Source organism: Anguilla rostrata, chromosome 9, assembly GCF_018555375.3.
Source record: "Anguilla rostrata isolate EN2019 chromosome 9, ASM1855537v3, whole genome shotgun sequence".
In the NCBI taxonomy this organism is placed as follows: Eukaryota; Metazoa; Chordata; class Actinopteri; order Anguilliformes; family Anguillidae; genus Anguilla; species Anguilla rostrata.
In genome coordinates, this window is record NC_057941.1 from 32,559,127 (window position 1) to 32,582,465 (window position 23,339).

At 42.3% G+C, this 23,339-nt stretch overlaps 1 protein-coding gene across 1 annotated transcript in view; it reads left to right on the forward strand.

The window, feature by feature from the left end:
* LOC135263599 (calcium/calmodulin-dependent protein kinase type II subunit alpha-like) overlaps positions 1-23,339 on the forward strand; it is a 103,110-nt gene that overhangs the window by 8,721 nt on the left and 71,050 nt on the right. Inside the window, exons 5-6 of the mRNA XM_064351829.1 lie at positions 4,067-4,248; positions 8,810-8,904. Coding sequence (XP_064207899.1) covers positions 4,187-4,248; positions 8,810-8,904 — 157 coding nt within the window. The 5' untranslated portion in view covers positions 4,067-4,186. The remainder of the gene's footprint in view (positions 1-4,066; positions 4,249-8,809; positions 8,905-23,339) is intronic.

Here is a 23,339-nt window from a genome sequence, read left to right on the forward strand (position 1 = left end):
AATAAAGCTGATAGAATTATGGTATTGAGATATTTAAATGCTGAACAATTGAAATGTGGCCAAATTTCAGTGTTTTCATCTGAAAGTGTAATGGCTTATGTAGTGATGTTGATAGTTTGTTTAGCCGATGTTATTGGGGGAGGTTAGGGAGTATCACCTTGGTGGAAATGTGAAATACATTTATGGATGGATGATTTACATGGAGTCATTTGCAGAGGACGTATTAATTTGACGTATATCTTGCTTCGATAGGAACATGTCCGTGTCATCAGCAGAAAGGGGACAATTTGAGTGTTAACATACAATGTTGGCATGCAGAAATAGGTGTGGTTCTAAAATGGATACATGAGGGACAACATTGCATGAGGCGGGGGCAGAACTTGTGAGACATATTTGCACAATCTTTTCAGATTTATTTGTTAAGTAAGCCTGCGATAGATTGGTGACCTGACCAGGGTGTATTCCTGCCTCTCACCACACTGCTTGCTGGGATAGGCTTCAGCCCCCCTGTGACACCTGACTGGGAATAAGTGGGTTAGATAATGGATGGGTTAAGTAAGAAGAGTAAGCATTTAACCGAGAGCTGTGGACAGATTGAAACAATGAGATAAAGAACAATGTTAGAACAATATAGCTGAGCAGAGTGAAAAGTAGCAGAGAAAAGAACAGCAAAGGATCAGTGAAGTAAAGAATAGCATGAATCTGTGACTGGGAAGAACCGCCACCACACTGTGATGGAAAGTACCTGTTGGTGGACACAGTGTATGAATGGCACCCTGCAAAATTGGCCCAGACATCATTATATAAGGCGCACTTGGCCAAGAATGATTAAAAATAAACCAGCGAATGCCAGGATGCTCGTCTAAAAAGGGCCTTCAGAACTTGTCAGAATCCAGCTGAGGTGTTCTACATGGCTTGATGATTCAATCAATAACATTTAGCCTGGGAGATTGGTAGATAGACTGTGGTTCTAGACCAAAGTGGAGGACAACAACAACTTGTTTAGTGCAGATTTTGTTTGGGGAATTTAGCTGAACACAACAATCTCCCAAATGATTTCCCTCTCTAAAACATACTCCAGTAGTAGCTAATATTGGGCTCTCTGCCTCTTTGACCCTATGCGGTGGACCTGTACTTTCTCTGTCTCCTACTGTAGTCCCTGTATTGTATAAAATGGTCACCCAGAAGAGGTCAGAAGACACCCAGAATTAGGGCCAACATAGATGCAAACAGCTAAATGTGGCCAATATCCTCTTGCAACACAGAGAAAGAGAGAGTATGTGTGAGTGAGAGAGCAAGGAATAGTTTTAGAAAGATTTGAAAGAAAAAGAAGCAGCCATTAGAGACTGAGAAAGACTGTCAGAATCACTAAAAGCCCTCAAAGGCTGCTGCTATCAGAATGACTGTCACTCATTATCAGCCTCAGGTCTTAGAAGGAGAGCATCGCAACTGAATCAATGTAACACTGTGCTTTAGAAGCAGCACTGACAGCTAGCATTAGTTCTGTTAGAGCTGCTCAAACGTGGCCGACAGAAGGCATCGGAAAAGAACAATGATGAGCGCGTCAGCAAGCGCACGCTGCTTATTATTTATCTCTGTGTCGACTGTGTTGGCTAGGGGTATGTAATCAATGGTGTGCGCCAGCCCCGTGACTTTATCATAGTCCTTTTTCAATTAGTCTTTTCAGTTTCTTTTTCACATTATCGAGCAGAGCTCGGAGATGGATGACCGGACACGAGCAGAACGCCCCAGCTTCCTTGGATTGCAGGTAGCATCAATGGAACCATTTCTCCTCATGCTCTGTAATCGGAGTTTGAGCGCACACTTGTGTCTGTCGATTTTATTTTAATTTTTCCTGTACCTAACCATCTCTTTCGTGAAGTGAGACCTGGAGCTTACTTCTGTATCTTTGGACTGAGGGAGGAAACCAGAGTACCCATGCAAACGCAGGTAGAACATGCAAACTCCATCCGGCCGGAACTGGAACCTGGAACCTCCTTCTCGTGAAGCAACAGTGCTGACCGCTGTTCTACCCACGCAATTGATAACCTGATAATAATGAGTCACCTATCATTAAAACATAATACTCCTCCCTTTTTTTCTTTGTGCTCTGCTTGCAGCTGCTTCTCTTCACTTTCCAGTTCACTGCGTTGTTCAGCCGGTGGGTTAGTGGAGCACACTTGCGCAGTCGACGCAGGCAGACTGCCAGTGCCTGATTGGCCATAGGAGTTGTTGAATAGCAAGGTGTGTCCCCTTTGCCAGGGGACCAATCCACCACCCTTCTCTGAGTGGCACCTTATCTTAACATCACTGGCACTGCAGGACCAGGGCTGCCTACCCCTGTTCTAGATGCTTCTCTCAGAACCTGAAATAAGATGAAATGTGATGTAAGCCACAAGATGGTGTGGTGTTTTTGACAGGAATTGGCATCAGTTTCAATTTAGTGGCGAATAAATGCAATAAATCAGAAAATCATGGGCGGAGGGGAAAAAAAAAGAAACAGAGTGAAACAAAGAGATACCACAGCTGGTTTGTGTGGCGTGAACGGATGCTGAACCAATCACATCCATTTGTGTCTCTGGTCTCTGACTGCAACTCTGCTCGCTGTTTATTTGCAGTATTTGATGTAGAGTTCAAAGGATCAGATGAAGTGAAGTCCTCTTGCTGCAAATCCCAGGAAAAAAATCCTGATTTTCTGTTTCTTCTTTTTTTTTTTTACCAGGGCAGAAACCTCCAGAGGGAAATAGAGAGAATCATTTTTCCTGTCTCCCATTTCCTGTCTTTTTTTTTTTTTTTGCTCGTTTTGTAAATGTTTCTCATTGGGTGGGTGGAGGTGTGGGCTGCAGTACAGTCAATGCCTGATGGTAGCATTAATGCTACCCTCCTCTCTCCCACGTTGAACAGACACTAGACTTGAGGATGAGACAGGTGTGCTGGGGCATTGTGTTGCCCCAGGGGGCAGTGTTTGCAGGTGGGGGTGGGGGCACAGGGTAGGGTGTGGTGGATTGGTCCCCTGGCAAAGGGGGCAAAGCTCAGAGGAACCAGAGCAACACTCTGATCAAAGAAAGGGGGGTGGGGGTGGGTGTGGGGGTGCTATAATGGAAGGAACGTAGTCAAATCTCCATAAAATCAGCCTGGCATTACTCCAGCTCCTGTCAGTTCACGCTAAGGGGTTAAAAAAGGCTCAGGTGGTGGGGGGGGACTAACATTAATGGCTTTGAGGAGGGGCCAGTGGCAGTTTGTTTTGGAGTTTTGGGAAAAGGCGGTTACGTTTGAACCCAGTGTTGCCTGTCAGACAAAGGAGCGTTTCACTGATGTGCTGCCCTTGAGCTGAGCCCTTAGAGAAATGACCTGGAGGAGACAATCACCTTCTCTGGGAATGAACTGCACAAAACTGCAGAGATAAAAATAATAAACTGAGTGAGAGGAAGAGAGACAGAGAGAAAGATTCAGATAGAATAGGTTTAGAAAGACATACAAGCAGCCATTAGAAACATGAGTCAGTTTGGAAACAATAGCTCCTTCTCTCCTTCATGGTGCCAGCAGAATCAAACATGGCCAAAGTGTGAACAGGAAGATTTCTCATCTCTTAATGAATATGGCACCGTGATCCCCCACATCAGAAGTACATTTTTGACTTCTGCGCATCACCAAGGCAACAGCTTAGCTATAAAGGAGTGGTTACCAAGGAAATTCAACCAAAATTATTTTTTTTGGCTGTTGCCTGGGATTATGTAGCTGAAAACTGTATACTGTGAATATGAGTTTCTGCATTTGTGTGAGCATGTGTGCGTATGTGTGTGTGTGTGTTTGTGTGTGTGTGTGTGTTTGTGTGTGTGTCTGTGTTGATGTAAGAGTGCAACTGTGAGCCAGAAATGCCCGCCTGAGTGGAGTGTGTAGAGAGGGGATGCAGTTGCCATGACGACGGGGGCTGAGTATTCAAAAGCCAGGGCCAACCGCGATTGGAGGAGAGAGGCAAGTGGGTGGGGCAAACCTGTAACCCAGCATCCCGCCCTCCCCTGTCTCTCCCCCCCCACCATACCTCCCCACCACTTGCACTCCGGAGATCGGGGGAAGCGATAGAGACGCCGTTCTCAGAGCTAGACTTCCACAGCCGTACCAGCCACCTCCCGCGGAACCACACAGACCTTAAAAACCACACCGATCCAGAGCCTTCGATCCAGGCATGGCCACCATCACCTGCACCCGTTTCACTGAGGAGTACCAGCTTTTCGAAGAACTGGGCAAGTAAGTTACCGTCGCTCGCTACTTTTCTCCCTGGTGTGATACGGAGAGCGACACAGGTGTGCAAGCAGCAAGGTGTTTAGGGGTTCATGCTGGAGGCTGGCTGTGCCCCAGAAAAAGGGTCAGGTCTTTGTTCTGCCAAGATTAGCAGCACGGTCTTCCGCAGGGAATTAAGTAGGGAGCACTGATTGGATTAACAATCAGAATATTAAATAAAGTTGCCTTGGAAGAGAAACATTTTTTTTCCAGACCACTAGGTTTTACAAGCTTATGCATGCAAGCAAGAAGGCATGGTTTTAAAAATATGGAAGGAGAAAGAGAGACAAAGAAAGAAAGGCAGATAGAGAGAGTGTGTGTGTCTGTGTGTGAGAGAGAGTGAGGGAGAGTCAGAGAAAGAGACAGAGACAAGAACAAATGAGTGAGACACAGAGGTGAGAAGAGTCAGATAAAAAGAGAGCGTATGAAATGTGTAGTGAGACTATAGGGAAGGGGAGTCGATCTCAGCGTTTTATTGAAGTGGGAACAGGTGGCACTCTCACACCAAGGAAACAAAGTCCCTCTCTCTTACAGAAGGGTTAGCGCAATGTGGGGATACGCACATCTCAGCGAGTGCAGCGCAAGCAAGCTGTTTCACGTGTATATACACTGTATATGTGTCTGCGTATGTGTATGTAGGTGTGTGTGTATGTACGTGTGCATGTGTGAGTGTATGCATGTGTGTCTGCTTGCATGTGTGTGTGTGTGTGTGTGTGTGTCTGTTGCACTTGCATATGTGTGTGTGTATGTGTATGCAGGTGTGTGTGTATGTATGTGCGCGCATGTGTGTGTGCACGTGCATATGTGTGTGTAATTGTGTGTGTGTGTGTGTATGCGTGTATGTGTGTAATTGTGTGTGTGTGTGTGTGTGTGAATTGTGTGTGTGTGTATGCGTGTGGGTGTGCGCATGTGTGTGTCTGCGTGTGTGTGTTCTTGTGTGTGTGTGTGCGTGTGTGTGTGTGTGTGTGTATGCGTGTGTGTGTAATTGTGTGTGTGTGTGTGTGTGTGTGTGGTTGGGGAGGGGGGGCATGCTGTCAGATGCACCCCCCAGGCCCAGTTGCAGGTTCAGTGGAGTGGAATGAAGCGCAGAGGCTGGACTTTAATATTTGATGTCTTGTGGCATGGAATACGCTCGTCTCTGGCCCGAATCCGGCTGGATTTCTTGCATCCCATGTTTCTTCTTCCTGATATTTGGGCTGCTTTTGGGAAGTAATTATGTCAGAAATTTCAAAATGAAGCATTTGCTAGTTGGGAAAAAAGCCAGTAAAAACGGCTGTGCAGATGTTCTTTCACCGCAATGAAAAGTTAATGGAACTGGCATAGTGCAGCAGCCCATTTACAGCGAAGGTTTGACCTGAGCGACTTCCTCTGTGGTCTGATCTTCGTATTAGTTGATGCAGGGATGATCATGGATAACAGCTGTGAATGTGTGGGAGGGAAATATTGAGTATGTTACTGTATGTGGGCGTGAATTTCCGATTTTGTATAGGTGTGTTTTTGAGTGTGAAGATTCGGGTGTGTGTGTAAACGCATGCATTTTTGTGTGTTAGTGTGTGTGAATGCATTTGAGTGACTGTGTGCAGACATGTATGCCTGTGTGTGTGTGTGTGTTAGTGTGTGTAAATTCACTTGAGTGCGATTCTATTTGTATGCCTGTTGGCATTTTTGTATGCTATGGCATGGTGTGTGTGTGTGTCCATGCGTCCATGTTTGTGTGTGTGTGTGTGTGTGTGTGTGTGCCTGATTGAGTGTGTGTGCGTGCATATCTGTGGCGAATGGATCTCATACAAGATGTAGTTGCTGTAATTTCACCATTTGTCATCCACCGCCCCCCCCTCCATCCTTTTGCAGTAGAGAACAGAAATCACCTGAACAATCTCATCACTGAAACAGCGAGCGAGCGAGAGAGAGAGTGAGCGGGCGAGAGAGTGACCTCTGACCCCTCTGGCTCCTGGCCCTCGTTCCTCCCGCACATATTTCCCAGAGAGAACTGCTTACATAATCCTGTCAAGTGCCGTGCTAATCCCACACTCCAGTGTGCTAACATTTAATAATTCAATATCTACTGTAGCAGCTACAATCTGGTGTATGGATCTCATCCTCCTCTCTGTCTCCATCCTCCAAATAAAGACTCCTCCCAGATATATAGGGAAATTGCAGCGAATGCATTTCAAATTCAACAAGAAATGATGATACTGGGTTCAAAAACACAGTAAAACGATCAATTAAAACAAACCCACACAGGAGCTAATTCATTTGGCTCGCCCACACCTACGCATACATAACTTAGCAAAATCATGGAGCTGGCGTGTGTGCGTGTACATGCATGTGTGTATGTGCGTGTGTGAGTGCACGCGCAGTAAAATGCAGCGTTCATTTATCTGTCACCAAAATGTTCACTTATCGGAATTAAAAATACTATATACCATTTTATTGCGTGTGTGGTTGTGTGTGTTCAGCATACTGTGTTTAACATTTCTTCAAAATCATTCAGCATGAAATGCTTTTTTCCCTAACCCTCGAGAATTACACTGTAAGAACATGAAGGCGGCTGACACGGTGAATATAGGAAATATAGGAAGTGAGAGAACCCGTTTGCTGTAAACTCCTGGACACCGGCCACCCACATTCAGCCCACTGCGTTGGGCGTTTCTTCCCATCGAAACGCTCCCATCATGGAGCGCAAACGCGGTGTTCTCATGCCGAAAAGCCCTTTTGGTTTGGTGCCAGCGTCCATTACATGGGGTCGTGGCCCGCTCTCATGTAATCCAGAGAAATGCACAAAGTTCCCTGCGGTTAAATCGATGGGTGGATCCGCTCACGGCCCCACGGATTACCACCAGGAAGTGGCGGGAGCTGCAGCTGTTCTGCTTGCGTTCCGTGGAATCGTCGGCCGCCGTGCTCTCAGACTAGCGGCCTTCTGTCGTCCTTCCGTTTCCTGGTTCCTCTCGCCTGCCCCCATGTGACCTGGGAAGAAAAATGGAGATGAACCACTGCTGAACTGAACTTAAGAGAGGGGAAAAACAAGAAGGGATGCATTCCAATACTCGTAAAATATATCCTCCTTTCCTCCACTACCACCTCATCTGCTTTGTGCCCTGGAAACTGATCTTTGTGTCCTCCCTCCCTCCAAGTATCCCAATATTGGAGGAGACGGGCAAAGCGGCTTCAACCTTGGTGTACACCGGTGTATCCTACTGCGGAAGTCTTGCAACTCTATCTATCCATCCATCCATCCATCTTTAGTGTTTTTGCTTTGGTGACATGTTCCCTGTGCTTGCCTTGCCTGCAAATCTAAAATCTTAGTCAAGGTATGAGTACTGTATGAGTGTGTTCTGACATACTGTTCTACACCAATGCCATTTATAGCTGTTGATACAGTGTCCTCCAAAATGATTCACACCCTTGACAAGAATGAGCAAAGAAGGTTGTATGAAATAAACAACAATGCAGGCAGAATATAATTGCTGAGAGACAATGAAAAAGACTGTTTAACAAGCTATATAGTATATTCCAATCTCAATCTTAAGGAGCTGTACTATGACTTCCTTGTTTCAGTGGGGTTTAAAACTCAATTTACACACATGAAAAATTCATGTGTCAACCATCACTACAAAGCCACCTGCACAAGTCAGGAGATGGTTCCAAACAATTAAATTAAACATTAAGACCACCACTTTCCACAGTTATGTGAAAGTTTAAAATCACGAGAGCCTGGCTATTAGAGGAAGAAAGTGCGTATTTGCTCTATACACAGTGAGTGGATATTCTGGGCGGCAAAGTAAAATCCAAAGGCCACAGAAAAAAGCTTATTTTCAGTGCAATCAACAAGAACAGTCATATAGAGTTTGCCAAACGGCATTGGAATTTTGATTGAAACCGGATGATATGATAGGATCACATGATACAAAAAAGGAATATTCTGATCACACACCAGCGGTGGGTTTTATGTCTGAAGAATAACGTTTACGTTGGAAAGGACTCCATACCTGCTGTGAAATACAGATCACTGATGTTATGGGGCTGTGAAGGTCAAAGGAAGCATACCGTCCAGAAAGCACAAAGAAATTTTCAAATTCAAAGATATCATGAAACAGAACTCTTCTTATCATTGCGCAAAGTACTTAAAACTGAAGTGTGCATATTTCTGATACTATAAATGAATTTATTAAATTAAAATATTGGCCATTGCTTTAATTTGAATGATCTTTTTGGATCTTTCTTGTTCATCATTATCAAGGGTGGGATTCATTTTCAGGGATAACTGTGGTCCAGGATCGGCTGGTTTTCTCTGTTAGCATGTAGTTATCTCACTTGATTTCTTGTGTTTAAACTGGTTGCTGGTTTTAAATGAACAAAGACCTTTAATTCTGAAGGAACAGAGTTTATGAACCCTAAACTACTGGGAAAAACCTGGATAACCCATTGGGCGGTAAAACCCTGGGCTTTATTCAATCAAAGCACCATTTTTCATTGTCATTTTTTATTTGTGTCAATTTGCACGTTTTTCCTCTTGCTCGTTTCCCAGGGGAGCATTTTCAGTGGTGCGCAGATGCGTGAAGGTGCTGTCGGGACAGGAGTATGCCGCCAAGATCATCAACACCAAGAAGCTTTCCACCCGTGGTAAGCCTTCCATTCTGTCTCATATCCTAGTTGCTTATAATTGGTTGCCAGATTGTAGTAGTAGAAGAGACCCTTTGTTTGTATGGGGGACCAGGCTTGACTTAAGGTAGCAAAATGGGTTGAAAAGCCTGTTTTCGTCATGGAACTTCTTACGTTTAAATGTACTGTTGGGTCCTGTGTGTTTCTTTTCCTGTTGGAAAAACAGCACCAGGGTAAGTGAGGGATTAATGTGGAACAGGAAAGCAGTGCTGGGCTATCGAGGTTCCATGAACCTCACACAGGGTGGAGCTATCACCCAGATCCTTTCAGTGACCACTGACAATTATTTTGCTTGAAAGAAAAATCCCATGGTTAATTCAAATTCAAATAACCGTTTTATGGTTACGTCCCTCAGATTTTTAGTTCTGTTCACAGATGTCAACCCTATAGGGAAAGCTGTGGAATGCTGAAGAAAATTTAGCAATTTTAGATTCCATGTTGGTAATTGTTCAGATAAACATTTAAGTGTATGCACAGTGCAGGTTTTTTGTGCCCTTTTTAGCATTTCTTCTGTAAGGAGGTAATACCATGCTATAAGACATTTTGTCGTATTAACCACTATCTAAATCCCTCCAAAAATGGAATACTAAATTTGACAGATTTTTAAAAATTCTGTCACAGACATTCATGAACAAAACTGACCATAAAAAAGAAACTAAACACACATAAAATATAACACAATCATAGTAAGGAGTGTAATGGGCCTTGCATGTGCAATATGGTATATTTTTCATATGTAACACAGGGAAATGATTATTTTTGTCATTGTACATGCCTTGATAACCACAGAACCAGAGAGCTGTTGTTTGAGGAATTGGATGTGTTTTGCTCTGTAGACTTGTTTTGCCAGTGTCAGCATATGGGAGAGAAGCTGTCCTGTTGAGGTGGGAGTTTGATTATTTTGTTTCCCTGACATCTGCCAGAACTGCTGGATGCCTTTGACACAGGCTGAGTCGGTTGGTTCTCTTCGTATAAAGTGTGATCATCTTCAGGGGCTATTAAGGGGAATGATATGACTCAGACATTAAGCCCTGAATTCAATCAATATTGTCCCTTAAGTTTCCTTACAAATAAGTGCAAGTGTATCGCGTTTTTGATTAAATATCCCCCTTGTATGTAAAGTTATTGAATCCAGCACCAGGAAATGATCTTGGACTGGTATATGGTGTGAACTATGTTAAAGGGTAAGCAACACATAACGACACATAAGTGTATTGCCTAGTCCTATTCTTGGTCAATATGAAATGATCCAACTGATGGTTTATCCACTTCAATGTTTGTTGTTCAATGTTATTGTACTCCCTACAATTATTATTATGGTCTGAAGTTAGATTTGAGCAGTACTGGTAGCCAATGCGCTGTTTGACCATCACAGCTTGCTATTTGGGTTGATTTCATGTGACCAAAATAACAAATGATTCCTGTTTTTCAAAATATCAGCATGCAGTCTTCTTGTATGCTTGTTGCTACGGCTTTTAAAATGTGTACAGTTTATAAATCCTGTTAAAAATGTTTAGCGGTGAGGCGAGATTTGTGACGCAGTCAGAACTGACATATACTATTTTCCCCCTGCCCTAAACCCCCCCCACCCCCCGGTCAGCTGTGGTCCCATTTTTAAAAATCTGTCTGATTCCCTCTGTTTTTCTGCCTGTGTTAGTTTAAAATGTCTGTAGTCTCACAAAAGACTTATGTTAATATGGGGAGATGTGATGTAAAATTTGCATTGGCTTTGATGCACTTACACCAACTTCAGATTTTTTATTTTTTTATTTTCTTATAAAAACGTTCTTATATTCTAATAACAACTTTGAATAAAAATTGTTTCAAAAAGGTTCTCAGTACGTACCATGATCTGATTCCAAAGTTTTGAAAAAAAAAGCTTAAAAACTGTCACCACGGTGGACGAATAAACCTTTATGGCAGAGCTTCAGGCATCAGAAGAAACTTTTAAAGATTACAGTACTGAGTGAATAAGGAAGAGCAATGTAATATGCCTGCTAAGGTTATTAAAAAATAAGGGTAGCAAAAAGGGTCTTTGAAAGATGCAAATAATAGTACTTTAAAAAGAATTTTTAAATATAAATAAAGCCAAAGAAGAGGTTATGTCATTACAAATAAGGAAGGAGCATTACATTATAAGAATGAGGATATTACTCATATCCTAGATACTTATTTTATTGAGGGTTTTACCAGAGAGAAGGTCCCAAATAAGCCTGAAAGCATACTCGGTAAATGTCTCGATGGATATTGGATATGGAGAAGTAATCCAGGAAACAACAGACCTGCCAGTCTCACTTGCATCTCATGTAAAACACTGGATACTATCCGGTGGAATTATTCCTTGAAGAAAACAGCATCATATAGGATATCCAACATGGTTTTTGCAGCAACAGCGTAGCATGAGGTACAGAATTTATATTGTTTGGCCTGCGTAGAATTAGATGTGGCAGAAGTACCTTAGTGGGCTTTTGCAGTTGGGTTGGTGGTTCAGCCAAGATAAACGGGCAGGCCAGGGCACTATTTCGGTGGCTGTGGCCACCTTGGCCCTCCATCCCGACGCGGTTGTTTTACAGGGGAAGGCAAACCTTGGGCTTCTCTGAGGAAGTTACAAAGCTTTTTTGATTCTATCAATCAAAAAATATTTTATAAAGTGCCACGTGCAAGACTCGTTGTCAAAATGACGTTTGTGACTAATTACAGGGAATTATTTCTGAATGGGCTGGGAAGTAGCTCCAGGATAGCAAACAACGAGTAATGGCAGGAGAGATTCTATCTGAGCAAAGCATTGTGGGAAGTGAAGTCCCACAATGATCAGAGTTGGGTCCTCTGCTTTTCCTTATTGGCTTAATTGATCTTGATAGGGACACTGGTCACGCATTACGTTACATTTTCCAAAGCTACGCAACTGGGAGGTTTAGCTATCAGTTTTGAATCTACAAAGTAATCCACAAAGCTTTGAACACTATTCAGAAGTGGATACAAACCTGACAAATTAAATAACTAAATGTACAGTTCTGCATGTGAAAATAAATCATTTAAGGCAGAACTACTATTTGGAAAGAGCAAAATTATCCGATCAGGGTCTAGGCATTGTGCTGTAGCAGGATAAAATGTCAACAGGAGGCTGAAATATGTCATAGTAAAGTAAGGCACTGATTATAAAGCAAAGAAAGTTGCACTGATGTTATTTGATGATTTGTCCGCCCGCACGTAAGGTATCGTGTGCAGTTCTTCCCACCATACTACAGAAAAGATGTAGGTGCCCAGAGCTGAGCGACTGAAAAGGTTCTATCTGTCTGATCTGTAAAGGTTATGAGGAAAGACTTAAGATACTGAAGCTCTTCAAGGAGATGAGGCGTGATTGGACTTAGGCTTTTAAATCTATAAAAGAGAATTAGATAGTGAACTACAATACATTTTTCAAGTTTAATTCTGTCAGGAGGACTAGGAAATATTTCTTTACACAGAGAGTTGTCAAAGTGGGAAATAGCTTAAGTCATTTAGAAGAAACAGGGACCCTAGAGATTTTCACATCCAGACTTGAGACAGTGTTTTAGGAGAATGACAGGCACTTGCTATTCACTAATTTGTAGGGAGAGCTGTAGATGCCTGAATGGCCTGAATTCTAATCAATTTGTGCTGTTATGTTCTTATCTCGACTTATTTGCAGTTGTAAATGCACTCGTCGATTATTACTAGGTTCATTCCTGTTCATTCTTGGTTAAGTCTGAAAGCTCTTTTGTTACAGAAAATTAATTTGGTGTCATTTTATTTGCTGTCACGCTGGCGAAATCTGTCGATATTAAAATGTTTTAATGTTCCTTTTTAATGTTCGTACATAGCCTGTTAAGATCGTATCCCATCCAACATGTATAGGAAGACTGTCAATATGATAATAGTGTGTCAGGGCACCATGTATGGCAAATATGGCCTGTATGCAACATTAAGTAAAAACATCTACCAGCAATACAACACCACCCCTCCATAAGAAAGCCTGAGAAGGCTATGACAAGCTATTTTCGTGTAATACCAGAGTCACTCTGCACAAACCAGTGGGCTACAACTGATGCTATGTGTAATGGGGTATTGTCATATTGAAACACATCCCACTCTGCAGGAATGACATGCCTTCACAGAAGGTAAAGATTATCACTCAGTCCCATTAAGTAATGACTGACATGTAACCCGCGTTGTAATGACTCTATTTTGAGGTGGCTGCCACAAATGCACCTGTCACACAGGCAGGTGAATATTTTGGAGAGGCACAGAGCTGAGCGAGGGCATTGTGCCAAGGTTAAATATTTTAATCCCTGTTTTTAGCGAGCGGAACGGGGGGTGACTCAGCCGTTCGGGGGCGTGGTTGGCATGGTGCAGCACAGTCTGTATTTTTAACACTTTTAAGGGATCTGAAAATTCACGACCAGGAAAATTTTAAATAAAGAATTTTTTTTTAATTATCTGGTCAGTTGCAATACCATACCAGTCTTTGATAGGGAACAATTATGAGAAATATGTTGAAAAGACTTGATTTCTTTTGTTTAATTTATGATTCTCGCTCAGAAATTTTTTCTCCTTGAAAGCATTGATTTTAGACTGGCCCAGAGATATGTCTATAGAGAGCTAGAAGTGTATTTCCAGGTTTTTTTAATGGAAAGTGTTGTTAAAGCTTAACTTTTAACTTTGCTTCGGGAAAAATAACAAAGACAATCTATAATAAGTGTGAAAAGGTATAATTGCATATGCTACTTAGGGGTTTATACCCTGTTCAGTTCACTGGTCAGTCCTTTACTTAGAGTTTTGCATCTCGGAGGTTCTACCATGTTATTAATCTCAATTAGCAGACATGTCATTATATAACAGTAGCGTTTAAATTCAACATTAATTTAATGAATACACATAAAGAACTGGAATGACCATTTTGTATTCTACTCGACATGCAATGGAAGAATGGGTGCTGGGAGTGAGAGACTAGATAGTGGCACCGTTAGCCCCTTACAAATGAAGTGTGTGCATTAGTGCCATTAAAATAGCTCAAAATGCTCAAAAATAGAGGAATGCATATTTATATGTGTTTCAAAATGCATATTAAAAAAAGAAAACTAATATCGGTTGTTTTTTTGCTACTTAACAAAACAGGTCTACATGCAGTCAATAGTTATATAGCAGACAATAAAGCAACAAAACATAACTTGATATACATTTGCTATGGGAATTAAAAGATGACAGATTTTACATGAGCAAGCACAGTCACCAGTCATTTGCTCCTCCTCTCATAGAGTACAGCCATACTTACAATGTGTGGTCCCACTCAAAGTGATCTGTAGCATAATTCATAATAGGTTTTTGATACAAGCTGTTGCCATGGCCCAATCGCTTAATGTGGAATATTTAGCCCTCTTGATTGATTCTGACAGTAGATATCAAAACAATTAGACTGGCATAATATGAATCCCTAAATGTACTTATCCTTTGTCAGGGGTGCCATAATAAAAAGGGGGGGGGGGTTCGGTTTGGAGCTGAAACGATTCCTGACAGACAAGGACAGGGAAAAACATATTTGAACACAAGATTTTCTCAGAGGGTGGGGCCCAATGTGAGATCTTCTCATGGGACCCAAAATCTCTGGTGGCACCCCTTCCCTTTGTTACCTCCTTGGGTCTCCTGCAGGACCTTCTGTTTGTTCCTTAGGCCCCAGGTGTGGACGCCGGGACAGAGTCGGACGCGTCTTTCTTTGGATGGCACCTGCTTCCCCGGCTTCACAAATTCCCTTTGAACGTGCCTTCTGGGGCTACAAAACGCATTCAAGCAAAAGCTGCAAATTCCATTATTTATTTTCTTAGCAGACAGCCTTTTCCAGAGCGACTGACAATGATATTGCATTGCATTACATAACTGGCATTTGGCAAACACTCTTATCCCCAGTGACTTACAAAACTTTTAGCATTTTTTGCAAAGTGTCCGTTTACTGTATACAGCTGGATGTATACTCAAGCCATTCAGGTTACGTGCCTCGCTCAAGGGTACAACCGCCAGTGTCCTACCTGGCAATCAAACCTGTGAACAAGGTTACAAGCCCAGTTCCCTGCTCATTATACTGCACAGACACTTGGTATGACTCGCATATTAACTATCGCATGTCATAGAGACCCCTGTTTATGCTTGTGTCTCCCGACCCAAACGTCTTTTTTTTGTTTTTTTTCCCTATTGGGATGACAAAGGGTGCACTTGAAAATGTGTTGGCATATGGGGAAAAATGAGCAGGGGCGAGAGCCCCCCATGCCCCTTCTTCATGTGATCTCACACCACCTGACATTCATTTCTGAATTACCCCAATAGAGACCGGAAAATTAATAGGGTTATATCTGTCATTTCTACCATTTTGTGATACTGAGGTTTGAAGTTCCTGACAGCTCAATGGTTTTTATCACTTATAACTTTCTAAATACTGAAACTGCATCCACATTTTAAAAGTTTTACATTTATTAACACGCACACACTTGTAAAGAATTATACGTTCAGTACAGCATTTATTTGTACATTATTTGTACATAAATATCACCTGGACCCCTGTAATTCTCCCATCACAACACTTTACACACAAAACGTAACTTATTTATTTTTCGATTTGTGCATTTTGGATGGTGAAAGCAGTCGACTGAGGTGGTGTGGATGCTGGAGGGAAGTGAGAAAATGTATCTCCAGCCAGGGGAGGATTGCGCTGGACGGCAAAAAACAAAACAAAGAACGAAAAAGTTGTGTTACAGAAGGTTGTCTGAACTAGGCTGCTAACCCCTTCTTCCGCCTTGGTGAGTGAAGCAGTGGAGCTGAGAGCTCACTGGTGGAGCTGAATGCTCATTGGTGTTTGCTGAGAGCTCATTGGTGGAGCTGAGAGCTCGCTGGTGTAGCTGAGAGCTCATTGGTGTTTGCTGAGAGCTCATTGGTGGAGCTGAGAGCTCATTGGTGTTTGCTGAGAGCTCATTGGTGGAGCTGAGAGCTCGTTGGTGAAGCGGAGAGCTCATGGTGAGCTGAGCTCATGTGTGTGAGAGCTCTTGGTGTTTCGAGACTCTTGAGCTGAGCTGTGTTGCTGAGAGCTCATTGGTGTTTGCTGAGAGCTCATTGGTGGAGCTGAGAGCTCGTTGGTGAGCGGGGAAGCTCTGTGAGCTGAGCTTTATTGGGGTTGCTGAGCTCGTGGGCTAGAGCTCTGTGGCTAGTTATGGTGAGCTGAGAGCTTGTGTGCTGAAGCCATTGGTGTTTGCCGAGAGCTCACTGGTGGAGCTGAGAGCTCATTGGTGGTTGCTGGGCTCCTGTGGAGAGCTGAAGCTGAAGCGCGGGCAGGTCGGAGTGGGGGTGGAACGGCACTGCTCCAGCGGTAGGCCACAGCAGTCAGCTGCTCACACCTCCTACACATTGCTGCTGGGCTAAAGACTGTGTTAGTTTGATTTAATACACACGCCCACCACACACACACACCGCAACACCACACACACACACAACACAGACACACCACAACAACAACACACACCCACACACACACACACACTCACTCAGCACACACACACACCCACACACACAACACACACACACAGAACCACACACACACACACACAGACACACACACACACACACACAGACACACACAGACACACACAGACACACACACACACACACACGCGCACACAGACACCCACACACACACTCCCATGCACGCGAGCGCACACACACATATTGCATATAGAAATGGCAGCAACAGCAGCAGCACATTCAAATGCTGTCCTTCTATTCGATCGAGAGCTTAAACTTGAAAAGTGGAATCGTTGTTTTTAATCTCTTCATTTGCCACACTCGTTGCCATTGCAACCACATCACACACAAGTATTTGCCAACACCACCACCCCCTCTCCCAAAGGAAAAAAATGACAAAAAAAAAAAAATCCCAGTAGTTGGAGCTACTGATATTGTTTCCATGGCAGCTGGGGACTGTCTTCATTTAAAAGTGTTTTATTACCGTGGTTTTATATCACATCAAAACCCACCTACATTTGGACACTGATGAACATTATTATGCACCTGATTAGTCCAGATGAAATGCATATACTGGAGGCATTCTCCCTCAGGAAAGATGTTCTCTGCAATCTCCCCTTAGAATAAATGGAATTCCTTTAATATAGTATGGGGGACAGCAGTGTTGCCAACTCCAGAAAGCAGGAACTGGCCAAACTTTCCTCCAAAAGAGGACAGGAAGACACTACTCTTGTCAGGGAGTTAAGGATGCTCTCATTCTAAATCTTGCTTATTTTGTTTTCCATTTTTTTCATTCTTTCATTTATTTAGGCACATAAATATGTAAAACAATATTTTTATTACGTGGTAACATAGATTAGATCCGGGCTGCCGGATCTGAATAGCCCTGTTCCCGGAGCCTGTAGGTTTACACTCCAAACTTAACAAATCACACCTCATTCAACAGCTAGACATCTCCTTGAGCTGCTAATTAGTAGAATCAGGTGCGCCAAATTAGGGTTGAAATGAAAACCTACATGATGGGACCTCTCCTGGAGAAGGCTTTGGCAGCTCTGCATTAGATTGTGTCAAGCAGCAACGAACAGTAAGGCAGAGAGGGAAAAGGAGGGGTGAAGACAGATAGCAAGTGACCGAGTAGGAGCTGGTCGGGGACAGAGCCTTTCTCAGAACACGTCTCCACCCCGACGTGAGACTCTCTATGGCTGGCGGGCTGAGAGAGGGGATGTCTCCTAATGGCGCCTGTGAGTCTGACAGAAAAAAAAGTACACTAAGCCGTGGGGCAAAGGCTAACCACAAGCTCAGCGAACCGCGGAGGCAAACAAGAAAGAGACAAAAGATAAGTGCAGAGACGTAACCAATAGGCTCTCCTTCTTCGTCGTCTCCGCATCTCTCTCCACTTCCACATCAAATCTTACAGGGTTCTTGCCGGTGAAGGCTGCTTCCTAATTTTCTTGGTGGAGGAGAGTCTCGCCTGAGGTGGTTGCATCATTTTAGGCGGCTGGAGGAAGCTACTTCCTCCGCAGTTGCAAAAATCAGCTGACATCATGGGGATTATTATTTATTTCAGGACAGAACGATGGTATTTGATGACTGTTTAGCTTTTAACCTCTAAAAAAGTATTATTTAACTTAATAAGTTGTGCGGATAAATAAGTTAAATTGTAATTTTACTAAGCGGGAGTTAATGTTTTTTGAGCAGCTGTTCAGCATTTGGGAAGAGAGACCCTCCATTTTAAAAGAAAGCCATTTTCATAATGCAGTAATAAACATGACGTGATGCCTTATCTATTGTTATAAGCATAATTTAGCTTTATAACAGCACACATTCATAATAAGGTGAAATGTGCTGTGTGTGTGTCCCATAAGGCTTATTATAGGCTTTGTCACCTTCATAACTAGCTGTTACAAGGTGGTCAAAACTAGCCACTATTTGGTTTGTGTGTGATTCTGACATGTGTTATGGTCATTTCGAGACGTGAAAAAAAGTTACAAAGCTTAAAGCCCACTTTAAGTGTGTTTTCTTTGTACTTTAATAAATTTCAATTTCAGGCTGCTGTTGAGAGAGTGATCAGTTAAAGCTTGAGATGAAACCAGGCTGCTGGGGCCATAAAAAAAAGCATTCTGATTGGCTGTTAAGTGATGACTGGGGCTCTTTGATGGACTAGTGTTTCGGCTTGACTCATGTAAGAGAGTGAAAAATAAAAAGCAGAGTTTACAAGGTCATCTGCTCAGGCGGAGGAGAGATGAATCTTCCACCCTCATTGGCTGTGTGGGAGTGAATGGCAAAAAAAAAAAAAAAAACCCTCTGAAGACTGAGGAATAGAACTGCAGGTTTGACATTGTATTTGGTTTCCTCTGGAGTCAATGAGCAATGCCTGTAACTGAAAACGGATAGAAATGTCTAAGTGAAAGCTTTAACTGAACTGACAAAGCCACCCTTGTAGCATCTTCAGGGTTATGTATACTGTTTCAGATGTCTATTTCAATTTTTTTTAAAGCCTTTGTTTCATATCAATAACATAATTAAAACTGTCTAGCCCAAGGATGAAGCATGAGTAAAATATGAAGATGTGGCTAATTAGGTGGTGTTGTTTTTATTTATTTCTTTGTGTTCAGTGCATTCCCTCACACATTTTCTGTGGTGAAATCTGTTGTTTCTTGTCATTAAGTGAATGCATTTTTCCCCTTGCTTAAACCCTGAGCTACAATGAAAATATTTATAGAGGGTAAAAAAATAAGACAAAGGCCAACATGTTAGTCGGGAAAAAATTATTTTCAATAAAATCTGTTTTGTCTTTTTACCACTGTCTCTTCCACTAATTTTCAGGTAATTTACCTGATGCAAAGTCCGAATTCTGTCTCTTCAGTTTTGTGGTAACCCCATTAAGCGCTATTCACTCTCAGTGCTTGTCGTCCTCGCTTGTTTGAATCGAGCATTTACCCCTGTCTACCTTTCAAATTATATTCTGCGTTAACATTTTGTCCTGTCATTGCTTTTCTGTTTATCTCTGCGGTAACATTCATCATTGTAAACAGGTGTTTTCAGAGAAAAGGAGAGAGCAGATCATGTGGAACATGAATGGCATTTCATTAAGTATCTGCTGCGTGAGGTTCTTGGGAGCATTTGGTAGGGGATGGGGGAGGTAAAGGTGTTTGGGTGTGTACGGTGCATGGGGGGCGTGTTTGTGTGTGCGGGTATGTTATTTTTTACTGACATCTTGAAGGGATTGTATAGCCAATCAGATACTGGTTTTGGACAATTGTCTGGTAGATGTAGAAAGATTGAAATACTAGGTTTTTGAGGGAACTAGCTTAGGACCCCAGGACTAACAACAACACCTACGCTCTTCCAGAAATGTGCCTCAAATCACTGTGCTGTCGCAATTTGGGAAAACTGACCCCTATTAGTACACAAACACCTCTTCGGCAGCAACCTAGTGGCCTCAAGAGGTCACATGACCAAGTACAAAAGAGCCCAACCGTGCTAAGCTTCAGCTGATTGACATGGGAAGGCTACATGGTGTGGTTGTTGGCCTTCTGTAATGAGCAATGTGGAGTAGTTCCTTATTTAGATAGTTGATAGCTTGCTTTTGACTGGCACAGCCCTTGTGCCTACATTATCTTCATTCACAGCATAGCTGTCACCTAGATGTATGGCCTGACTTACAGGTCTTTCATGGGAGTATATATTTTTCTGACCCATGTGCAGCATACGTGTCTGGACTGTATACATAAGACTATGCTGTACAGAGATGAGACAAAGCACACAAAAAAGGGAAAGAAATGGGATGGACATGAGATGATAATTTTTAACAGGGATTTACAATTACATAAAATCTGCTTGAAGCCAAATTACAGCCCTTCTGTTTTAGGCATCATGCCCAAAGGGAGTCTGAGACAAATGTATTTTGGTCCTTCTCAATAGAAAATATAATTTAAAAAAAATCCATAATTTACAGCATTTATGTTGGGAGGCTGCATTTTCACTTGGGTAGTCTGTGCCGTCACCCGGCACCCGATGGTCAGTGATGAGCACTGGCCATCTGGGAAGATTGGGTGACCACAGGCATGTATTGTGTGGCTAGTCAGAGCTCTCCACACAGAATGAGGCCATCCACTAGGCATGCATCCTGTGGCCAATCAGAGCTCTCGTCACAGCACGAGGCCATCCACAGGGCATGCATCCTGTGGCCAATCAGAGCTCTCGACACAGCCTGAGGCCATCCACAGGGCGTACATCCTGTGGCCAATCAGAACTCACAACATAGCATGAGGCCATAATTGTTCTTTTGGTCTTTTACCACATATAAAATACTACCATTTTAAACCTGCGGAGGCAAATCCCCAATGAAAGAACTGATAAGTATTCAGTACAGATCTTGAATAAATTGTTTCTCCATTCAGCATAGTAAAAAGGAAAGACTTAGTAAATGAAAAAGGAAAAATATAAAAAATATCACGTGGTGCCCCGTGCCCCAAATATTGAGCCCATCAGAGATGCCCCTGTGTAGGTGGTCTTGAGCTTTCACATTAATCCAGCATTTTGAATATTCATCACGCACTAATTTCTGTCTATGAAGCTCATCACAGGCTTGTTCAGTTGTGTTGTGCTCTTTTGAAACTCAGCTCTGAAGTGAATAAGTGGTGCATTTTGTCTGTATGAGCAGATAGTCTTTGTTACACTGCAGGATCATTTGCCTTGCTAAAAGGGAGAAAGAGAAAAAGGAATGAGATTCAATTTTCAGGCGCACCATGCGCTTATAATACATGGATAATATTCACCTATTGTCTTACAGAAGATAATTGCTTCTGTAACTGAATAAGTAGTCATACACCATATGTACTACATATAGTACAGTCAACACTCACATGAAGGTATTTGTTGCAGAAAAGGGTCATGTCTCCCACAAAAAAGAGGGGGGGGGGGGTTGGGTAAAGGGTCAAGGCAAAAAAAAAATGCTTGCTTACCTCTACCCACCTATTGCTCACATGGGCTTTATTAAATCTCTCCTCAGCCATCTTCCATCCTCTCTCCCTCTCTAACTCATATTTCCATAATTGAAGTGTTCTACTAGCTTAGTTTATAAATGTACAGTGGTTGAAAGAAACATACATACTTACACAAAATTATATTGAAATAATAATAATAATAATTAAAGCCGCAAGCGGCGTTGGGAGGGGTCCAAGTATTGGCACTATCACGCCCCCTATGGAGAGATTTTTAAATGGTTTTGTCCTCATGATCATATACCTTCACCCAACATATCTACTGCATCGCCATGGATGTCTCCTAGCTGCTAGGCGTAAAGGCCTTTACTATGTCGTAACACTAAAGGCTGTTTTATACTTCTGCATAGTACACGTAAAAATGGGTCTGTGTAGGGGTTGTGTGCAATGTGCGGCATGTGCGGTTACAGACCACGGCCGCGTTTAAGACGCATACCTCCTCAAGAAATTAAAAGCGCGTAGTTAGTAACCAGTGCCTGCATACGCCGTAAAGAAGATGATTGGTTGACTGCTGACATGAGGTCACTGGCATACGGCTCTGACTAACAGGTTATAACAGTTGATTCAACAAAACCAATGGGCAACGTTAAATATGCGACTAAAATCGTTTTTGTCAGGTGAATGTCTTCGTTGCAACAAGTTACATCTAGCTGAGCATTTTTGTGGTCATTGGTGCAGTATTTAGTAGGTTTGGAAATATGAATGAAGGTGTTGTCTTTTGAACTATAACAGTCAGTAACAACATCTAATTATGTGGCCTGCGCAACCTGTGCAATATTCCACACGTGTATAAATGATCTGGCCATTTGTGAGTGCCGCACACAGCTAAAATAGTTGTCAGACACATATTCCAATCCATTGCTCATCTTAGCAGAGAATGCACATTTCAGAGCACCAGAGATAGAATAATAACACATAAATACACATTTCAAATAATAGATACGACATTGAGAAAAAATGAAACAAAAGACAAAATATCAACTCGCAACCTGCGTGCTGTGTGCAGAGTAGCCTACCGTATTATTTATTTAGACATTGGCAGATAAGAAAATTTTTGGTTATGCTGACCTATGAAACGCTATTCCAAAAGAAAAATCAGACATGCTATACATCGTTAGAAAGCTTATTCTCTCAACTACTGAATAAATGAATTGTCGATCAAGCCAAATTGTACTAAAAAGGGCGACAATGCCGTAAACAACAGGTAGGCTATTGTATTACGCACAGCTATTCTTGAAGGTAGCCTACCCAGGTATCACAAATGCGCGTATAATTCACAAACAGATTGTCCAAGACAATATTTGACCACTCAGTCTCAAAAGGGACATCTCTACGCGTAAAACCAATGGTAAGGTTGTATATTTATTCAATATTTAGTCCCAGATATTGACTGTAAAATGACATGCTATAATTTTTAAGAACTTTGTCTCGTTTATTTTGTTATTCAGTGAGCAGCGATTTCACTGCTGTATTGGCATATTTTAGGGCTAATGTAGGGTTTATCTTGTTTCTATGACGGAATACGATTTCTCTCAGCATAATGACAGATTCGAAGACTAAACGAACTCACCCGATATTGTCTTCAAATGGATTCATGCCAAAGAAAAGTAATGATTCATCCTCTCAAAAAGCTTTTACTAACAAACTTTTAGCAAAAAACGAAATATCAACTCGCCATCCCTGCTGCCTGCGTGCTGCGCACAGAGTAGACTACCATATTATTTATTTAGACATTGGCAGACTACAGCATAAATTACCTCTTTTGTTTATATTCAATATTAGTAATTGGAGCGAGAAACTGCAGCTATAGACACAAGATAGTTTGTTATATTATGGTAGCAACGGAACGAAGCGAACTATATAATATAT